We start from the raw sequence: 22931 nt of genomic DNA on the forward strand, positions 1-22931 counted from the left end.
CCCTCTTTCCCTCCCTCCCTCCCTCTCTGTTTCATAATAAAAAATTTTTTTAAACTTGAAAAAAAAGAAAAGACACAAAAAGCCCTTAAGAGCTGTAAGCCCACCTAAAACTATAAAAATGAAGTCTGACCCAGTGTTCTTCGCTGTCTCTTGCAGCTCTGTGGAAGCTTCTGTCATGTTTCAGGCTAGTCTCACATATTTCCAAAGATCTACTCTTGGTCATTGTTTCTTTTTCTCTTCTCTTTTCTTTCTTGCAGACTGTTGCCAGCATTGACCTTAACTATCACACACATTCAAAGAAAAATGAAAATGCCCCCTAACAAGTTCTTGGAAATCACTGAAATGCCCCTGGGTGGTGTCAATTTGGAAACCTGAGGAAGAACAAGCTTTCTTTAAAATCCAGCAAGATTTCCCCTTGCGACAAATCTGGTTTTCACACGCCTGATTATTCTTTAGTCCCATTGCTGGTTTCTTTCTCTACTCTGATCTTCTTCATCAGACTAATAAAGACCCCAGTACATAAAGGTTGGTCTTGAAAACCCAATAGGGACAAATTGGAGTTCTGCAGAAACTGCCGTACTGTGGGCCTCCAGCACACTCATTTTATGAGGCAGAGGGTCACTCCTAAACCTGCAGGTATGTACTATAATGTGCATGTCTGGTCTCTTCTGGGTTTCCAGGAGCTTCTCTTGGAAACTCATGACAAGATTCTTCAAACTTATATTATTCTGAATTTCTTTTACTGCAGCTGTCATTCACTGAATACTTACAGGAAAAAAAATGAGCAGGAATATTCATTTCCTCACAAAATTGATATATACAATAATAAAAAGTACCGATTTTCCAGCTAGTGACATAGAAAACATTTAGTATTCATGTACATTTGTGAATATACACATGGCATAAGCCAGAGCAAAAGTGTATGTAAGTTTAACTTGTTTTCAGACAGAGTCTTACTGTATAGCCCAAACTGATCAAATTAACATATTTTCTGCCTCCACCTCCTTAATGCTGGGCTCTAGGCATACACATCACACCCAGCAGAAACACACTAATATTGAACATTATCTGTGCCATGTAGAAGTGTAACCATTTGATTTTTTGCCATACTTTTTAAAAAGCAGTTCATTCAGCTTAATTCGCCCTTTCCCCCGCTTTGAATTATTCATTGTACTTCTCTCTCTTATAAAATGCTTCAATTCTATTTGATAAATATACTCAAACCAACCATTCTTAACAGACATTCATGGAAACAATTATATTAACTGAACACTATGAAAGATCTTTCAAATTAGTGGGAAAAAATTCACCATTAACAATACATGTATTTAAAACATTAATAAGGGCCAAACAGTTTACACAGCCGAAGCCTAAAAAGGAAAACGGCTCACCTTGTGAAAAGAGAACAGGATGAATTTTAAACCCTCCTCCATTCTTCAGCCGTTGGGGAAGTTGCTCAAAATGGTAAGCATCAAGGTAGAAATAAACTTTCAGAGCCTGCCGGCTTCCTTCTACTTGGTACGTAAGAGGGACATCTGAAATGACATTAACGCCATGTCATTCCCTGAAGTCAAGGATACCATATACAGTACAATTGGATCATATCAGTAATATGTTACATCTTTACCCCCCCCCAAAAAATCTGAAATTTGCTGCAAAGTAATGTATGAAGAGCATTTCTGTATGTAAGATCCCTGAGGCCTATGAATGGCCAAGCCCCACCTTGAGGTTGCTCTGATGACCAGCCTACTCACCCTCCCCACAGACTAACTCCCATAAGACCCATTTCCAGCCCCTGGGGACAAAGGTGGCAAAGCTCTTCCTGACACGAAAAAAGGCCCATGATCAAGCCACAAAATCCTACCAATCCCAGGCCATGCTGGAAATCTGCATTCCTCCCCCTAACCCCTATATAAAGCCCGTCTCCTGCTCAGTTCTTTGTTGCTTCTTGCTGGGGCATAGGCAGCCACCCTTTTGTGTCTTTCCATCAATGTCTTGACTCCTAGGACCCACTTATTGTGCTTATTGTGCAGTGTGACCTTGTGGTGTTCCTTGGCTCCTGACTACCAGAATAGATTTCCCCTCAGAGCTATGACACTAACTCTGGGGAAACCTCTGCCCTCACATCTGTAGCACTTACACTGTACATTTAGGCCCACATGACATATAAAGTGCTGTTCAGTTAAAGAGAATTAAATCAGAGTCTCACTAGCTAAATGGATTGGCTTATTAGTGAGCTTAATATCAAATTCTGTAATGGAAACTTGGTTACACTTTGACATACCAGATGTCTCAGGAAACTAAACGAGGGTCTCTCAGGGTAGGTGTCTCATTCATATTTAGTCAAAATGAGTCTGTGGGGTACATTTCTTAAGTAGTATGTGAGAAATAGACTACATATCAACCACTTAAAAATGAACATGGGTTTTATAAGCTCTGTTCTCTGAGTATCAGATTAAAAGGAACCATATTTGGTTGAGCTTGTGTGCTAGTCACTAAAAATTATCTTTTCAAATTCTTGTAACTATTTACAAATACTTTAAAATTAATGGCTTTAAAAAGAATCAGCCAGCCTGAATGTCTGAATACTGTGCATATATTTCACATTGCAACTATAAATCCATTTTCTTTTACATGAGTCGACAATATTTCTACCCCATTAAAAAATAATATAAAATCATTCTGAAAATACTCAAATTAGAACACACATACTAACTAGTTAAAAATGAAGTAGAAAACATATCTGGTACTTAATATATCTTTCTGATTAAACATTAGCACTTCAAATTTGTTTCCTGAAATGAAACTGATAAAGAGTTCAAGTTGAAATGCCCGTTACCACACAGACCACAGGCTCCCTATTGATGTATTTAATTATGTATCCTGGCAAAGAAGACACGTTACTGATGTTCACTAGTCTTCTTTAATGCCACATCCTTGTGCCTATCCTGTTTCAGTGACTGTTTCATACAGACACATTAATGGTTTGATTTAGAAAATAAACAAATACTGGAGATTTAGAAGAATTTCCTTTTCATGATTGGGAAAAATATTTTATTTCTGGTTGTTAAAATTAAAAACCAAAACAAAAAACTCAGCATAACAAAACCCATCAAGCAAGGCAGTTCACACCTGTACTGGAAGGTTGGGAGGTTCCAGTCCAATCTAGGCTACAGAGAAACAGATCAGGGGAGACGGGGAGAGATAGATATAGAGATAGATGAAGATAAAGAGGGAGAGACAAAAAGATAGAGGGGGACCAACAGAGACAGAAGGAAGAAAATATGGATTTATACCTACTAAATATTTATATATTTTACATTTTTATATACCCATCATATATGTCAATGTTTATTAAACTTTATGTATTTGCTCATTGCCATCAATGTAACAAAATTGTGTAAGTGGATAATGCTATTGAAAGGATGATAATGATGCCACAAAGAAACATATATCACAGGTTGATGCAATATAAAGGAATTAAGGAGGTAAAATCTACTAAGAATGGGCAACATCTTGTTTACAGTGAAATATACTAAAATATGTACAAGATTCATGTGAGAAAAATAAAATTTCTTACACACACACACAGAAAAACAAACTAGGAAACAAATAAATGGAAAGCTAACTTGTGTTCATGATTAGGAGGAGCCAATATTGTTGAGATGTTATTTATTCTTCATCTGATATACAGTTTTCATGCAATCTCTTAAAATTCCAAGGTATTCAGGGATATCAACAAAATTATTCCAAAGTTCACAAGACGAGGAAAAAGGATTGAGAACAACTAACATAGTAATAAAAAGAACAAGAGGAGTGGAGGATAGGGACTAACTCCAAACATCACTCTACAGTTATAGAAACTAAGACAACATGCTGATGAGCAAAGACTAGACAAGCTGATGAATGGAACTCCAGTCTAGAAACATTTGAACTATCACTCTGTATTATGGCTAGAAATCAGGGATGGAGATGCCTCTAGAAATTCTTTTATTGTGCAGGGTTGTTTTAGCTATTCTAAATTTTTTCTTTTTCCATAGGAAGCTGAGAATTGCTCTTTCAAGGACTGTAAAGAATTGTGTTGTAATTTTGATGGGAATAGCATTGAATCTGTAGATTGATTTTGGTAAGATGGCCATTTTTACTATGTTGATCCTCCCAATCCATAAGCATGGGAGATCTTTCCATCTTCTGATATCTCCTTTAATTTCTTTTTTCAAACACTTGAAGTTCTTATGATACAGGCCATTCATTTGCTTGGTTAGAGATACACTAAGATACTCTTTATTATTTGTGGCTATTGTGAAGGCTGTTGTGTCCCTACTTTCTTTCTCAGCCTCTTTATTGCTTGTATAAAGGATGGCTACTAATTTTGGAGTTAATTTTGTATCCAGCTACTTTGCTGAAGGAGTTTATGAACTGTAGGAATTCTCTGATAGAATTTTGGGGTCCCTTATGCATACTATCATATCATCTGTGAATATTGATACTTTGATTTCTTCCTTTTCTGTCTGTATTCTTTAATTGTCTTACTTCTCTGGCTAAAAGTTTAAGTATTATATTGAATAGCCTGGTCTTGTCCTTGATTTTGGTGAAATTGTTTTAAGTTTCTCTCCACTTAATTTGATGTTGGCCATTGGCTTGCTCTATACTGCCTTTATTGTGTTTGGAATTCACTTTGTATCCCTGATATCTCTAAGATGTTTAACATTAAAGGGCGTTCTATTTTATCAAAGGCTTGATTTGTGCACCCAATTTTTGACAAAGAAGCCAAAACCATACAATGGGAAAAACAAAGCATCTTTAACAAATGGTGCTAGTCTAAATGGATGTTTGCATGTAGAAGAACCTAAATAGATCTATATCTATCACCCTGCACAAACACAAGTCCAAATAGATCAAAGACTTCAACATAAACCTGGATACACTAAATAAAATAGAAGAGAAAGTGGGAAATAACCTTGAATGCATTGATACAGGACACAGTTTCCTGAACAAAACACCAACAGTTCAGGTACTAAGATCAACAATTCTTAAATGGAACCTCATGAAACCAAAAAGCTTCTGTAAGGCAAAGGACACTATCAGTAGGACAAAATGGCAGCTTATAGATTTGGGAAAAGATCTTCACCAACCCTACATCCAACAAAGGGTATAAAGAACTCAAGAAATTAAACACCACCAAACCAAATAACCCAATTAGAAAATGAGGTACAGAGCTAAACAGAAATTTCTCAACAGAAGAATCTCTAATGGTTGAGAAGCACTTAAAGAAATGTTCAATGCCCTTGGTCATCAGGGAAATGCCAATCAAAATGGCTCTGAGATTCCCTCTTACACCCATCAGAATGGCTAAGATCAAAAACTCAAGTGACAGCACATGCTGGAGAGGATGTGGATCAAGGGGAACACATCTCCGCTGCTGATGAAGTACAAACTTGTATAAGTATGCTAGAAATTGATCTAATGGTTTCTCAGAAAATTGGGAATAGCTCTACCTCAAGACTCAGTTATATCACTTCCAAAAGATGCTCCAACATACAACAAGGACAGTTGCTCAACTATGTTCATAGCAACTTTATTCCAAACAGCTAGAAATTAGAAACAACCTAGATGTCCCCTCAACTGGAGAATGGGCAAAGAAAATGTGGTATATTTATACAATGGAATACTATTCTATTGTTAAAAATAAGAGCATCACAAGATTTGTAGGCAAATGATGGAACTAGAAAATATCATCCTAAGTGAGGTAACCCAGACCCAGAAAGACATGCATGGTATGTAGTCACTTATAAGTAGATATTAGTCATAAAGTACAGAATAGCCACCCTATAATTCACAGACCCAAAGAACCTTTTTACCCAAAGTAACAAGGAGGGCCCAAGGGAAGATGCTTGAATCTCACTCAGAAGGAGAAATAAAGTAGACAACTGAAGTAGATCCAGGGAGGGAATTGGGTGGGAGAGAGGTGGGGTGGGGAACTGAGTGGGAAGGGTTAGAGGGGGGTTAGAGAATGGAAACCAGTGGGGAAGGGACACTTTTAGGATAAAGGGAGGGGGCATCTTTAGGACAAGTGGAGGCTCTTAGGAGTCTATTATTGTGACCCTAAATGAGACTCCTATCAGTGAGGGATATGGATTCTGTAGTGGCCACCTTCTATAGTCAGGGGGGACTTCCAGTGGAAGGAGGGGACACCAACCCACACACAAAACCAGTCAATCACTGGCTCAACTTGCGTCTCATGCCACGAAAGAGAGCTCACTACTGACACTTCTAACCACGTTCTGCTTCTCTTGTAGACCGGAGGCTAGCATAGCAGTCATCTGAGTGGCTTCACCTAGCAACTGATCAAAACAGAATCAGAGTCCCACAGCCAAACATTAGACAGAGCTCAGGGAATCTTATGGAAAAGGGGATAGAAGGAGAGGAAGAGCCAGAGAGGTTGGCACCACAAGAGTACCTACAAAATCAACTAACCTGGCCCATAAGAGACTGAACTACCAACCAGAGAGCATCCATAGGATGATTTTCCCCCCTGCCATATATATGTAACAGATGTACAGCTTGGTCCTCATGTGGGACCTCTAACAGGGGGAAGAGAGGCTGACTCTGATTCTGTTGCCTGCCTTTGAACCCCTTTCCCTGACTGGACAGCCTTGCCTAGCCTCAATAGAAGAAGATACATCTAGTCTTACTTGATATGTCAAGGAGGATTGATATCCATGGAAGGACCCCCTTCTCTGAGAAGAAAGGCAAAGAGGCATAAGGGGAGGACAGGGGAAAGGTTAGGGAGGGACTGAGAGGAGATGGGGGAGGAGAAGTTCCAATCAGGAGGCTAATTAATTAATTAATAAAAACAAGTGAACTATTCCCATGTGAACTGCAAATTAATTCTTGACAATGGAACAAGGACAGCATGTTAAGTTTTTCATCCACTGTATTTTTTCTTTTTGAACAACTGGGCATGTACATATAAAAAATAGTCTTAAAATAGTGCTTACATCCATTCACAAGATTAACTCTAAGTAGGTAAAAACCTACATGGAAGGTTTGAAGCTATACAAATCCTAGAATACAGCACAGGGGGGAGCCAGATGACCGTGGATGGCACCACCGTAGGCACAGTTGATCATCTGGATTGTATAAGAATTAAACATTTGAGCTCTATGAAAGATGAGGCCAGTCCAACGTGAAGACAAACATTCAACTAGAAGGAAATATCAGTGAGAGACCCATTTGATAAAGGATTGTCACTTGGAATACACACAGAATTCTGAAAACAAAATAAGGAGACTATGAAGCTGTTTTTAAACATGTACAGCAATATGGAATGGAAGCCCACTGCCTGTCAGAAGTGAAAGATCTATGGAGAACACATTGATTTTGCGAGAAATGTAAGTGACTGGCAGCTTGCCACTATCACTGTGTAAGGTCAGGTCGGGGAACCTCCTAGCAAGACTCACCCTATAGAACAGTGGTGACAGTTATCATCCCTGCAGCTATGACACCAGACAAATGAATGGGATGAATGAATTTGTAAGTTTTGGTTTACAAACTGATAGGTCAGCCTGTTTGCATGGTCTCTCTAACCCTTTTGAAATCTTTGTCTTCCTTCAGATCCACTTAAGAGCTGCTTCTACAGGAAGCTTTCTCCTGACAGCCTTGATAAGGCCACATCATCCTCTTTTTTGTGTGTGCATCTTTTATTTCTTCACGGCATGTATCTCTTCCTACCTCCGTAGTTAACTCATTGTGTTTCATCTTGTCTGTCAACATCATGTCAATACAGTAGACCATGTCTATTTCACCCAATATAATATCCATAGCTCCAGACAATTCTTGGCCCATATGGAGATAGTGGGAGCTTTTAAGTGCTCATTCTTTTAATAGCTACTGTAATTATCAGATCATCAATATAAAGGAGATGTTATGTCATCACTTGCCAAAAAGGAAGTATAAGGGGATGGATTCAAATACTGATTGTAACCATGATTTGCATGTAATGGTTGAGGATTTCAAACACTTTATTTTATGAGAACCTCCCAACTCTGAGTTGAGGAAAGCTAATGTTTTGGTTGGCACTTTGATGGATGAGAATGAACCCAGGATTTGAACTCAGGTTCTAGGTCAAAGGGAATTTCTTTCCAGTTGACACATCTTCTCTGTATTTTTTCCTCTCCCCAGAGGCATACAGCTAACCCATGTCTATACCAGTGATAGACTTTATTAGCTATCCTGACATATCTGCATCTGCACAGGTGGAAAGCTGAAACTACTTGCCATAAACATTAACACACTCCCACTTTCTTATACCACTTAAGTAAGATATGATGGATCTTCCATATCAACTCAGCTTTCACAGTGAAAACCCTCTCCTATCGTCAGTTTGAAATTAATATTAGATCATGGCCTACACCTTTAAAAAGAAAGCAGATCCCACATCCTGAAGAAATAAGGATGGATGCACATGCAGCTCTCTCCCTGGGAGATGCTTATGGTGTTACTGATCCTTATTCATGGTTTTAACTAGTATCTGGATCCTCCACACTCTTTGTCAACTACACTATCCCACACTAACATGCATGATGTAAAACTTCCTGCCTACCGCCAAAACTTAGAAAATCCAGATATTACCCTTTGTTCTGGGGAATCCTCTGAAGGCTCATCTGTCCTCCTCAAACCATCCTTGTCTTGGTGGCTCTATCCTCCTCCTCCTCCTCCTCCTCCTCCTCCTCCTCCTCCTCCTCCTTCTTCTTCTTCTTCTTCTTCGTCTCACTGTAACTGGCTGACCTCACACACACTGTGTGAATGAGGCTTGCAAAAACTCATAGAAATCGACCTCTCTATGGTCTCCCTTGAGAACACTGGAGCTATAGGCACAGCTGACTGAACTATCTTTAAATGAAGCTCCTCTCAGTTTCCCTTTAAGGCACAGGCTATGCTGTTTTAATGACACTGTGCCCTTCTAATTAATGCTCTCCCACTCAAGGCTCGTTCATGGTCTCCAGGCTCTTTCTCCTAATACAATTCATTCCTGAAAGGCTTATGTGCCAACTCCTTTCCCAAACCCACAATGGCTGCTCTTTCTCTGTTATGATATTTAATGGTGGAACCATGAGGCACTGAAATTGCCACTTCAAAAGTTTCAGAAGTTCAAGTTATGCTCCAGTGAGATGCATTAAGAACACCACTGAATACCACCACCATGATTGCTTTCTCATGGGCACAGCTGTATTTGAATCCTACCTTTACTTATGTGGTCACAATTAGCTTTAATGTCCAACACACCAATGTCTCTTACTGTGAATAAGAAACTCACTCACAGAACAGCTTACTCATCTGTCAAAAAATGTCATTATGAAACCACAGAGGACAGTGAATGCTCATGGGAGCTTAGAGCTCCTCAAGCAGCATTTTTAAAAATTCTCAATGCTTCCATAAATTAATAGAAACAATACCGGTATTTTTTTTTTTTTTAGTATCACCATCGCCACAGATCCCCTCAAGTAAAGGTCATTGTGATTTCTCAGTTGCATCATTCAAAAGCTTCCCAAGTGGTCTGTTGGTGGGCTTCTTCCTTGTCCTCAGAATGGTCTGTGTAACACTACAGCCAGAGGCATCATTTTGGATATGTAAAGCAGGTCCTGTTGTTCATCTGGCAAACAGGAGTGTGGCCATATCTCAATGGCAGTAAGCCCCATATGGTCCTATCTTCTATCTGCTTTCATACTCTGTTCTCTTCCATTGCTCTACCATAACCAAGAAGGCTGGCATGCTGCTCTGAGAACATGCCCCACCTTCTCCTGCCTGTGAGTCAAAGTCTGACAGAATCTTCCCCCAATATCTGTGTGACTCTCCCTCCGCCCCTTCAGAGCCCTGCTCTCCTAGACCAGATGCCGTCCCGATCCTATGAGCAGAACCTTTTACCCTGTTCCTTCATCTTCGTATTTTAAACAATTTTGTTGTTACTTTTAACTCCACAGCAAATTAATTTGTTTTCCTGACCTGTCGTCTCCTTTCCTCACTTCAATTTATAACCTATGGAAGGTACCATCTGTTCAGTACTCCTTTGAACCTGATACCCAGAATAGTGCTGGCAAGAAGTAAGCATGCAAATGAAGTTTTAGATGAGGAAAATAAAAGGATCATTACCATTATTTCCTCAAATCGTGGATTTGAAGTGTGCCCTTATTGAGTTTCTATGTATCCTAGTAGCTGTTGAGAAAGTAAAGAAGAACTAATCCCATCTCTGAAGACTCTTATTTCTTCTATTACAATACACAGGACCCACACACTTGTGAGAAACAGGAGGCACATAAAACTGTCTTTTAAAAAAGTAAACTGGAGATTTCTTGGACTCATAGACATCTTCTTCTTAAACATTTATGACAAGATTGAAATAGTAGAAGAGTCATGGAAATTGCAAAATCTTAAAGACATGAAAATTAATCCCTGGGTTCAACACTTAACAAGGACTGCTACTCATTCATGCATTCATGCTGGGAAGTGGCTATGTCAAAGAGACCTTTTTCAATCATCCAACTTATATGACTACGAGCAAATGAAACGATGTTAACATCCGCTAGCAGAAACTTTCTATACACACGTAGTTACCCACTTGCTACTAGTGGCTCCTCTTCTGATGGTTTGAAGAAAAAGGAAACTTTTTCCAAATCCAATAGGGCAACCAGTGTGTCCTCTAGCATGGCTTGCTCATCTTTCTACGATAAAGAAAAAAGTCTGTAAGATAGCAGTGTAAGGCGCTGTCAGATCCCACAGCACAATGTCAATGCAAACCAAATCACCAGACTTCTGTTTCATAGAAACCACTAGTGAGAACTCCCTGTCCAAAACGAAGTGAAGAAGTCCTGCATCATGACATGTTCCTTGTGTGGCTTTACAGTTTGCTGTTTTTGTATTTTATTAATATTTATATGATTATATACACAATTTTCAGTCTAGCATGTAGATAGACTCTAATTATACTGACCTTGTTTACAAATAACCTACGCTTTTTGCTTTTTGCTTCTAAAATCTCACAAAGTGAGATCTAAGTAGCAAAAACAAAAATCTTAATTTAAGTTAAATGCTACATTAAACCACAGCCACCCTGTTTTTATAATTTATTTGTTGTTCAATTAGTGCCTATTAGAACTATGAAGAAAGCAATCTCCATGTATAGATATATTTGTCTCCCAAGGAGCTTACATACACATATAATTCTCACATTACCATCTTTGTGAGGTGCTTAGTCTAGAACAGGAATGCACTTGTCTCTATAATGAGATTTTCCATGCATACAATAACAGTTCTTTAAAAGCTCTTCTGCTACGCTTCTCCTGATTCAACATACAGTGAGCTCTGAGCAGCTTGTTGAAATGTAAGAATCATGTTGGGCTTGCTTGAAAGAGTAAGTCATGTTATTAAGAAAACAAGTGCTATATTAAGAGATAACTTCTAAGCGTACAAGTAATTACATTATCACATGGAACCTGAGTGCTGTAGAGAATGCAGCAACTGTTCATAAGAAGCCAGAGATGAACACAGGGTCTCTGAGCTATGAGCGTGAGATAAATGTGAGTGTGTGCACACGCATGGGTGCTAGATGGTGGTGCCGGGTGTTCTCTCTCCCTCTTTTCACCTTTCAGACAGGGTCTCTTATCAAATTAGGTCCTAGGCCAATCAGCAAGTTCTAGGGATCCTCCTTCCCCTCGCTCCCCACCGCAGAATTGGAGCTGCAGAAAGTCAAGGAGGTATGCGCAGTTTGGTGGTTGTTGTTTTGTGAAACGTGGTTGCTGAGAGTTCAAACCCGTGTCCTAGTGCACATACAAGAGCTCGTACCCGTTGAGCCATCTCCCGTGGCTCCTGAACCCCTTTGAAGCAGTAGAAAGGTGCCTGGTACCTGGAAGTTTATGGTAGGACTGAAAAAGAATCCTTTTTTATCGTCAAGGAATAGAGTTAAGAGAAAAGTTACTAAATATAAACTGTTCAGTCTATATGATGCTCTTCGTATGCACATTTTCAGGGCTTTATGTTCTTAACACAGAGGTTTCCTTGAATTTTTTCCAGTAAACTCTGATAGAAAAAATAGTTATTGAAGTAATCGTAAAGATGTCTCAATGACATATTTTAAGAAGAGCACCGTTTCATTGAGATACACAACTCACGAAGTATGGAATTCACCTAATCAAAATACACAGTTGGGGTCTTTATTGTATGGAGAGCTGAGATGCTTTCTGTAGTCCTCTAATTTTAGAATATTTTCATAACCTCCAAAAGAAACTGAGCATCAGTAAGCACTCTCCCTGGGGCATCTACCCCTGTTTTTTAGCTCCAGGCACTCAGATGTCTACTTTGATCTCAGACATGTATCCATTCAGCATGTGTTGTCACAATGTGAGCAGTCTGTGCTTTTTTTTTTTTAACCAGGCAAGTTTCCTGAGGACTGTGCTTCCAAGATTAATGCATAGTTCAACTCTCATCAATACTACAGATTGTCTATGCCCAAATAAGATTTTATTAGAATGAAATACAGCATTTTACTTATCTAGTCATTGATGACAGTCTTTACATATTTTGAATTACACTGACAGGACTATTTGTCATAAGTTCTTGAGTGAATAGAAGTTTGAGGTTCCCTTAGGTATTACCTAAGTACAAGAGTCAGGAATACAGGAACTGTGTTCAAGGTCTTGAAGAACTGCTGATCTGTTTTCCAAGGCAGTTTCGTGATATTATATTCCCATGATTCATTTATGAGGATTATGAATTCTACAGATACTCTCTAACACTTGTTATTGCAGCGGGTTCCTTCCTTGTGCTGAGTTTCATTTCTCTAATGGTGGCTGATGCTGCTTATCTGTCATGTGTTTAATGGCCATTTGTTCATCTTCTAGAGCAGTATGTATTCAAATCCTTTTCCCACTTTTAAATTAGGCCTTTTTTTATTACTTTTGGGTTTTGAAAGTTCCTTATATAGTCTAATCTTTACAATTTATTGCCTCTATGATTCTGAACATTTTCTCCTAATCTTGGAAGCTTCAAACAAGATTAATCTTAAAGGCAAAGCAGCAGCAATTGATTGGATATCAGAAACTTTAAGTAAAGAGAATAGAATAGAAATGAAATTGTATTCACACATTCATTCATTCAAACAATGAATACTGTTACTATGTTAGGAAGTCACATGATTATCATACATGATTTACAGTGGGTATGCTATGGTTTTTGTTTTTAAACACTTTATCTAAAGTGTATGACTTTAAATCAACCAAGTAAGCAATTTATTGCCTACATGGAGTGCATAGCATCTTCTCTAAAGAATCTAAGACTCTAAAGAATCCTTATCTCTTAACCATTCTGAGATGGATGTCTTTACCTTGTAATTACAGAGTCTTCTATGAACTGCTGCACAGCAATCACTTCTCTCTTCCACAGTAAGAAAAGTGCTATTTCAATAGATCAACTCATCTATATTTGTTTTTAAACTATGCTACTTGGTAACTACATTTTGTATTTGTAATTTAACAAATGAGACAGGCTCTCGTGCTCAAAATCAGAATTCCCTTTAGTGAGCCCTCAAAATGTTTATGCAAATAAAAGTGGACATTTGTGCATTAGGACATCACAAAAACTACAGAAAGCCTATGTGAAAAACTATGAAGTTCTCCATATTTCAAACATTTCAAGATACTTTTTCATCTTTATCAATGCATAGGCATGGCATTTTCTACTGTAGATGCTATAGTGTTCTTACTGTCAATAGAGAACAGTCATTCAAAGGAAGAATTAAGATTCTTTAGCACACACAGATTTTAAGCAGATTGCCAGACAGTAGCTGCTCCTTGAAGCATGCCCCAGATTACCCGAGGCATTGGAAGCTCTGAGATCACAGAAGTTGTTATTTCTGGACTGAATGGGTTTATAAGACTCCTCTTTCTCTCATGATAATTTCCCGTTGTGCTTAAGAATCTAAGAAATACTAACAATACAAAATATATTCTATGTCTTTATTAAAGCTTAAATGACCACAGGGAAAAAAATCTCTTTAAAGTAGTGAAGACTGTGGAAACAGTGAAGAAGATAACGAGGGAGAAATGGTCAACTGTTTCATATTTGGTAACACATGACCACATAGTTTCTAGTTGACACAGGCAATGGGTGTCACAAGATTCCTTACCAAATTTGGTGACAGAAGTGACTGGAAGTGAAAAAGAACACCTGCATTTGCGATCTGGTCCAGCCACCTTCTGCTGGCTTCCCAGGTCTCCATTTCATTTTCCTTGCTGTTGTCAAACATCTGGTTTAAGGCAGCCATGAGCTGCTCAGAGAAGGCACAGACAGTGGCCACAAGACTTTGGCAGAAAACCATGTCTCTTCGGAGCTGCGTTTCACTATCTGCAATTGAAAGGAATACAGAGGAATCTTTATTGAAGTAGACGGGTGTGATGGCACATGCTTTCAATCCCAACATGATCTCTGTGAGTTTGTGGCCAGCCTGGTTTATATGGTGAGTCCCAGGATAGCAGGAATACATAGTGAGACCCTGCCTGAAAAAAAAACAATGCAAAACAAAAATTGTTTCCCAGACTCTCACCAGCATGGCATGATAACCGCAATGGTGGGGTAGTGGCACACACGCTCTTGCACTAACCAACAGCTCTCTGTTTGGATTTAAGACCCACTCAGGATGAAAGAAGCCCTGCTGTTACTAGAAACCTAGCCAACAACCTAAAGCTAGTGAATCCATGGGTCTTGGAGAAGAGTGTAAACTGCTACTTTACTAAACCGGCATAATCCCTAACTACATTAAAAAAACAACCTTATGACTTCAGATAAATGTAGTTAGTATTCACTTTTCCTTAATGAAACTTCTCTTTGAAACAGACAAGAGACCACTACAGAAATTTAAAACCAATCAAAATGTGGAGTTGTGGAATCCAGCCCCAAAGGATACATGTACAAAATACTCCTGTACAGAAGGCTCAGGATACATTGTGGAAGAGGGGATAAAAAGATTGTAAGAGCCAGAAGATCCAAGAGTTTGCTATGAAAGTGTATCTTCTAGTAACATCAGACAATACACTCACCAAGTGTCACCAACATGACTGTCTAAACGTGATCTGTACAAGGACATCAACAATGTACATGTCATAACAGATGAGGAATGACCATGAGGCCTCCACAGATAACTACAGACAACTAAGGAACGCTGACAATGGGAGGAGAAATAATCTTCCCCAGGAAGGAGCACACCAATTGCCTACCCTAGAACATGCATACAAGTAACATTATACAGATTGAGTAAGTTTCATTTATGCATTCAAGAATATATATGCATATATCTATACATATATGTACGTAACAACAACTAATGAAAAAAGAGCAATGAATCTGAAAAAGAGTAAGGATGAATAAATAAGAGGATTTGGAGGAAGAAAAGGCAAGGGGAAAAATAATGTAATTATAGCCTCAAAAAAACATTGCAAAAAATGAAAACCATTTTTTAAACAGGTCTCTAATTGCATTTTTCTACATGTAGACATCCAGTTAGACAAGCACCATTTGTTGAAGATGCTATCTTTTTTCCATTGAATAGATTTGGCTTCTTTGTCAAAAATCAAGTGACCAAATGTGTGTGGTTTCATCTCTGGTTCTTCAATTTGATTCCATTGATCAACCAGCCTATTGCTGTGCCAGTACCATGCTGTTTTAATTACTGTTGCTCTATGGTACAGCTTGAGATCGGCTACAGAGATTCCTCCTGAGGATCTTTTATTGTATAAGATTGTTTTTGTTATTCTGGGCTTTTTGTTTCTCCATATGAGGTTGAGAATTGATCTTTCAATGTCTTCAAAATATGCTGTAGGTATTTTGATAGGGATTGCATTGAATCTGTAAATTGCTTTTGGTGAGATGGCTATTTTTATTATGTTAATTCTCCCAATCCACGAACAAGGGAGATCCCTCCATCTTCTGATGTCATCTTTAATCTCTTTCTTCAGAGATTTAAAGTTTTTTTCAAATAAGTCCTTCACTTGCTTGGTTAGAGTTACTCCTAGATATTTTATATTGCTTGTGGCTATGTGTAGCCTTGGCTGCCCTGGAATTTGTAGAGCAGGCTGGCCTTGAACTAACAAAAATCCACCTGCCTCTGCCTCACAAGTGTTAGGATTAAAGGCATATGCCACCACACCAATTTTGAAAATGAATCATTAAGCATTTACCAAGGCTAGTATTTAATTTTTTTACTTAACTTGAGCAGAAAGGGTGAATTTGAGTTAAACAACAAACTTTTAAAAATATGCTTTTCATTGAGGTTTATACATTACAGTATATCTGGAATGTTAAAAGAAGTCTCAGTGGGTGGGGCAGGTGCTGTGAGATGCTGTGTCTTGGACATGTCATGGCTGTTGCACACAGGAGACTCACAGGAGTTATGAGTACATAGCCAAGACGCGCACAAAGTTAGTCCAGGCCAACCTCCAAGCATGGAGGAGGAAACAGTCCTCGTGCTCCATGGGGAGCTGAGCAGCTATGTCTCCTGATGGCTGTTGGGGCTGAGAGAGGCACATTTTTAGGAGTGTGCCACTGGCACATTCTCTGTGCCCTAGTGGATGGCCCTGTGCTCATATCCATATGGACAGCACTAATAGTGGGGTAATAATAATAATAATAGTAATAATGATGATGATGATGATGATGACATGAACTTGGGCAGGAGATAGAATCCGTCCTGGGGTAGCTGAAATAAGGGAATGAAGGATGTATATGATCAAGATACATTAGGCATAAAAAAATTATAATTAAAGATTTTTATTTGCATTGTGATTCTATTTCCAATCATCGATATATTTTATAAAAACTTGATAAAAATAGAAGCTTTTATTTATATTTTTACCTTATATGACCCAATTTGTATTTATTAAAAAGATTCAAAGTCTAACTGTAGCATTTGTGCTGGCAAACAATACTGCTAATATTTTTTAAATAACCACCTTTGAAACCCACCTAAATATTAATGCAGGTGGAGAAAAAGTATTTGCTAGCCAACTACTTGTTCTAGTAACCAAATCTATACCTTATGAATTAAATCATTCACTTTTCTGAGTAGTAAATGTATCTGCATTTATAAGGCTGGGGATTCCTATATTTCCCCTGGCATACTAAGGCATTTAATTTTAGCATAAGGTGATTTCACTAAGCTTTGTAAAAGTGCTTTCCAACAGCCAAGCAAATTCTGTTTTGCGTGTGGCCTGCCTCTCCAGGGCTGTTCCTAAAGGAAGACGGGGGGAACCCGGACTCATTTGGCATCAGTACCGACTTTCGCCTTCATAATCATCCAGCCCTACTTTCTGTATGGGCTGAAAATCATGTGTGGGACAGGAACATAGGGCAAAATAATCTCCTCCCAAAAGTGAGCTGAGTATTTTGAGGCCTTAAAGAACCTTGTAAATTGAATAGCCACTACTGATATTCATGTAAAATATAAAGGCAGATGATGTCTTCAGCAATGAATTTTTATTTTATTGACAGAGACATGATTGTTTAAGTTATTTACCAAGAACACTGAACATCAAAATCATGTTTCTACACAATAAAGGTGTTTTGTGTTACTTTGAATTTTAGGAACATTCACTCTTGACATTTTTCTAGAAAATAGATTAAATGTTAAAATATCCAATATTATATTTAAAATATTCCTTTAATAGGCTGAACTACGTGTGTTCCCCTTTGACCATTGAAAGGGTTGAATAGGTTAATTGCCTAAGGTTAAATTTATTGATTTAGCCAACATTTATATGTTAGCTATCTCCCTTCGATGATCTGCATTGGTGCTGCTAGGTGGACAAGATGTTTTGGAGGTCTGTAGCCAACACAAAAACTGGAATAAACTTTGCTCAACTCTCAAAAAGAAAAGAAAAGAAAAGAAAAGAAAAGAAAAGAAAAGAAAAGAAAAGAAAAACACCTGTTTTGTGTTATACAACAGCATGGGCATTCAACGGCTGCCTACTGGCTGAGTCGACTGAGACAGTGAACCTGTGTGGATTAATGAATGAAACACATGAGTTCATCCTCTGACTTCATGGAATCTGGGGATATAGTTCAACTTAAAAGCCAAATTCACAAAGCCTGTGAGCTCAAGACTGCAATACGGAGTGGGCCCTCTCTCTTTTTTGACCATCTTACTTTGCTTTTCAGTTGTCCTAGAGGAAAGCAGAAAATCTGGATCCTGTTTTAATAATGCTCAGTAGCTATTGAAGGACTAACCCCACCTGTAACCTGAGAATAATTTAATAACATACAATGTGGAAGAAACTGCTGATACCAAGAGTGGGAAGCCATCATCCAGGGAGGAGAGGCTCTGGCTCCCACATCAGCTTGAGCAGGGAGCACACGGGTTAATACCTAGTAAAAAATAACAACGTCCAAAGTACTTCTGAAAAGAGTTGCTAACATTTTATTATTTACATCACCCCAATAGTTAGACACTCCATGGGCCCTCCCTAATTATATTCTATAAACATGTAAGCCAATTTTCCTTCGACCATTATCAAGTCAGAAGAGATCGCAGTTAACATTCATTAGTCTTTCTAACACAAAAAAGTGTTGATATCTCTGCCAAATATACATGGTTCTTGCTCACTGATTCATTGTAACATTGAATTTCCTATGGGAATGAAGCTTGGTGTCAATTATTATAGTGAAAGGAGCCCTGGTCAGAGCCTTGGCCATATCTCCAGCCATGATGGAATAACAGATGAAGACACTCAATATGTCTTGGATGACAATGTTGTTTAAATTTGAAGCTAACAAGTTTTTTTAAATGGAAGTCAGTTAATAAATGCTCTCTGTTTGTAGAGTGATACTCAGTCACAACTTTGCTATTTTTAGGAGAGAAGGGATGACTTGTTTGTGTGAACTTCAAAACACAATCTACATTGTATATGGAGTAGAAAGCTCTGTAGCATCACGGCCACCTGATAATAACTGCCACCTGTCATTCACAGCTCCTCAGTGTCTCCCCCTCCTTTCATCCTACAATGCAACATGAATTTTAGAGCTGTGGAACTGAAACAAAACCAAGAAATGTGTGTGCACAGACCTGCACTAAGACATGCAGTAAGGCTCAGAGCCGTTCAAACATTAAATGACTTGCTAAGTGGCCTCATAACCCATATTTTGCTTCTATGCCTCTTCAATTAGAAGAACCATCCACAAACATTAGCAGTCAATGGATTGAAAGGCTGGATCTCTTTGAATTATTGAACTATTGCATCTACCATTAAATTTTCTCTATCAGGGAATATAGTGAACTTATTTCTGCCATCATAAACCTAGGGTATCTCTCTCTAAGATGGATAATTAATAGCTCTAGGAGATTCTGTTTATGTATCTGGCTTTCCCATTGGGTCATCAGTGTATTAAGAGCAGAAGTTGTATACACATGAGTTATACTCATGGGATTTAGAGGCAATTAATGAGCATTCAGCTAATATCTTAGGCCAATGGGTTTGGTCTGGTCATATAACTTAGTACTAGAGCACTTTCTGAGCATGAACAAGAACAAGGCATTGGGTACCAGAAAGAAGAAAGAACTAAGATGAGATTCATTTCTACTTCCTACTTCTTAGGTCTTTAACAAAGACAAATAAAATTTTAGATGCTAAGCCTTTGTTAACAAAACGCAGTCAAAGGGGTTTAGTGTGGCAACTGCTTGTTTCTTACCACCTAGCCATGCCAAATGAGAACCTGCTTGCTTTACTGAGAAGGGAAAGAACAGAATGATAAAGAAGCAAACTAGAGTCTGTTTCCTGCCAGCAAAAAACATACTCTTTTCCTTTAAATTATGTAGTCGTTCAAAATTCCCCAGTGTCCCCAAAGCTATGTAACTTCTTAGTCTTATTAAAAATAAATAAAAGAGAAGAACTTCAGCTAGGTCCATAGCAGCTGTGCCCAGCTCCTAACAAAAGAATGGTTGTATGACAGCTTGCTAATTATTCTCGTAGAGTACAATTTTTCTTAAAGTGGGAATATATTTGAAAAAATGTTTTTGCTCCTATAAAAGACTTTAATTTCCTTTCAATACTTCCTTTCAATACTTAAGTACCTACTATCTCCATCATCTATAAACACCTAAAAAATTCAATATTCTGTGTAATCTTAGCTATTTACAAGTCCAAAGTGCCTTAATTTACTGCTCAGAAAAGGACTCAGAAGGACATAGAGAGATAAACAGAAATATTGACAGGTATTATACTGACACAGAGATGGTAGGGGAAAAGAAAGACAAGAACAGACAAGAAAACAAAGACTTCGCAGAACAGGAATGGTAGTAATGCTGCAGGTGGGCAACAGAAAAGGAGAAGCAGTGTCCTCCATAGACGAACATCCTCCCACAGGTTGTCCAGTCCCAAGTGGCCAGCCCAGGAAGCACGCACACAGATGCAATAGGTTATGCAAGCATGTGTACAAATGTGTGTGAGTGTCTATCTATCTATATATGTGCATGTCTACAGCAATAATATTTCAAGAAAATATCAAGAATTTGGAAGAGGGTTATACACAAGAGTTGGAAGAGAAGCCAGTGGGAATGATGTAGGGCTTATGTATAAAGTTCTTTTTAAAAAACTATTTAATAATCTCTAAAAGCCCAAAACAGAGAAATAAACTTTTATCTTTGGCTTCAAAATAAATATGGAGTATTTCTGAAAGAATAAAAAGGTTAAGTAGAAATTTTACCAGACATGGTCTACCCTATTCTAATGAAAAACTGCATTTCACACCCAAAATGATGGACTAATTTGGCCATTGCTTAAATGCCATCAAATATATAAATAGAAAGAAAGAATGAATGAAAAATAACAAACATAAGATAGAAAAATATAAAGGAGAAAGAAGCCTCTGTCAGCTGTGTGTGGTAGCACCTGCCTGTGATCACAGCCCTCGGGAGGATGAGCCAGGAGAGTCTACAGCAAGAGATGAGCTTGGGCCACATCATGAGTTTGAGGCATCTTGGTCTACATGGCACCCTATTTCAAAACATACACATAAGCATACATATGAACACCAGCACTACCTGCTGAAGCAGTCATATCTCAGTACTGGAGAAACCTATACAGTCCAGGATCACTGGTGGAACTGGGAAAACTGAGTTTGAAACTCAAAACTGCCTCTTGCTAATTTATTTATTTATTTTTGGTGTTTCAAGACAGGGTCTCTCTGTGTAGCCCTGGATACAGTGGACTCACTTGTAGACCAGGCTGGCCTTGAACTCAGAGCTATCTGCCGGCCTCTGCCTCCCCAAGTGCTGAGATTAAAGGTGTGTGCCACTGCATCTGGCCTTTTGCTAGGTCTTAACTTTACTCACTGGGGACTATTATGATATTCATGATCTGGGTTGAATAAACACAGTCTATTAGTTATTATTATTCTCCCAGAACATATGTTTTCTCCTTTAAAACTGTGGAAATAATCATAGTTGTCCCTAACAAAGTTTACATGAATGAATCTATGAAGTATCTTTAGAAATGTTCAAAAATGTAAGATCTTTGCCATTGTTGTTGTTATTAAACAAGGAACAAGGTATGAACCAGCCAACCAATTAAGAGAAAGCCCTTTTTGTTGACCCAACTCATTCATGACCCAAAGTTTCCAAATGTGGTAGACTCTACCGTCACAAATTACCCCCTACCTCTTCCCACATACTGGCAATATAATTTTGAGAGTCCTGCCCAATACAGGTTTGGCATTATTTCCCAGATATTCAAATGGCTGGGGCTGGAGAATCACTTCAACTAAGGAGTTCAAGGCCAACTGTAGCAACTGAGTGAGAAGCTGGCTTTTACATCTTCAAAATAATAAATCAATCACAATCCAGGAAAGGTCCTGTCTCCACTGCTGCATTGGAACCTGCTACCAGGCATCATGGTGCAATAAGGTTGAGCTTCTGAATGCTTCCACACTGTCCACTTGCTGCGTGCTAGCTTTAGAGCTGTGTGCCATCATGCCATGCTGTGAGTGCAACCAAGGACTTCCCAACAATCAGATGAACACTGACAAGGGAGCCACATTTTCAGACCACCATTCTTTCTTATACCACATATTTGATGGACACTGTGACTGCTACCACTTTGGGTATTTGTGGACGATAAAAATAAGTAATGCTCACTTTGAGGAGGCTAATGACTTACCACTTGTAATTTAGACTTTGATGAAATGTTTAATTGTCCTTTGGTGTCACTGCTAATTATGTTGAGCTCCTACTATATGCATGGTAGAAGTACGTTAATGTAAGAGCTGTAAAATGTTTATATAAACCCTTGGCCACAACCAACCAATTAGATGTTTTCACAATAAATCCCATATCTGTGCACATATCAGCAATCACCTTTACCACAGCCTACACCCTTTCTCCTTGTTTCATTGAGGGAAGGTACTATTGTATAACCCAGGACAGCCTTGAACATACAATGGTCTTACTCCATTGACTTTCTGAGGGATGAGAGTGCTTGCCTGTGCTTCCATACCCATCTTCCTTCTCTTACTAATAAGACTGTTTTGATATGTATTTATGTTTATTTTTATGTACTTATGATAAAAAATGAGCATGTGCTTTTGTGCTCTTATTAAAGCACTTAAATACATTTGTTAAAATGTCTTTCCAGTACGTTAGGGAAGGCAAGTTTCAGATGCCCATTTATCTCTTAAAGTGGCGGAAGGAATTGATTTCCTATTTTGAGACTTTTATCATCCTGAGCCACAATGCTTCTAATAGTAAAAATAGGACAAAACACTACCTGAGTATTCAAGAAGAGCCAGTAGGATCCGACACTTAACCTCTGCAGAGAAAGAAAGCACATTCATTAATTGTCCACTCTGTTTCTGCAACATATTATAACGTGATAGCAAAAATTACCATGGTCTTATTA

The 22931-nt window shown here is 38.4% G+C and overlaps 1 protein-coding gene across 1 annotated transcript in view; it reads right to left on the reverse strand.

Annotated features, from left to right (window-relative positions):
• Prex2 (phosphatidylinositol-3,4,5-trisphosphate dependent Rac exchange factor 2) overlaps positions 1-22931 on the reverse strand; it is a 292170-nt gene that overhangs the window by 79479 nt on the left and 189760 nt on the right. The window contains exons 31-34 of the mRNA XM_051159079.1: positions 22800-22841; positions 14180-14397; positions 10619-10721; positions 1392-1535 (exon numbers count right to left, since the gene is read on the reverse strand). Of these exons, the coding sequence (XP_051015036.1) occupies positions 1392-1535; positions 10619-10721; positions 14180-14397; positions 22800-22841 (507 nt within the window). The remainder of the gene's footprint in view (positions 1-1391; positions 1536-10618; positions 10722-14179; positions 14398-22799; positions 22842-22931) is intronic.

Source organism: Acomys russatus, chromosome 2, assembly GCF_903995435.1.
Source record: "Acomys russatus chromosome 2, mAcoRus1.1, whole genome shotgun sequence".
NCBI lineage: Eukaryota > Metazoa > Chordata > Mammalia > Rodentia > Muridae > Acomys > Acomys russatus.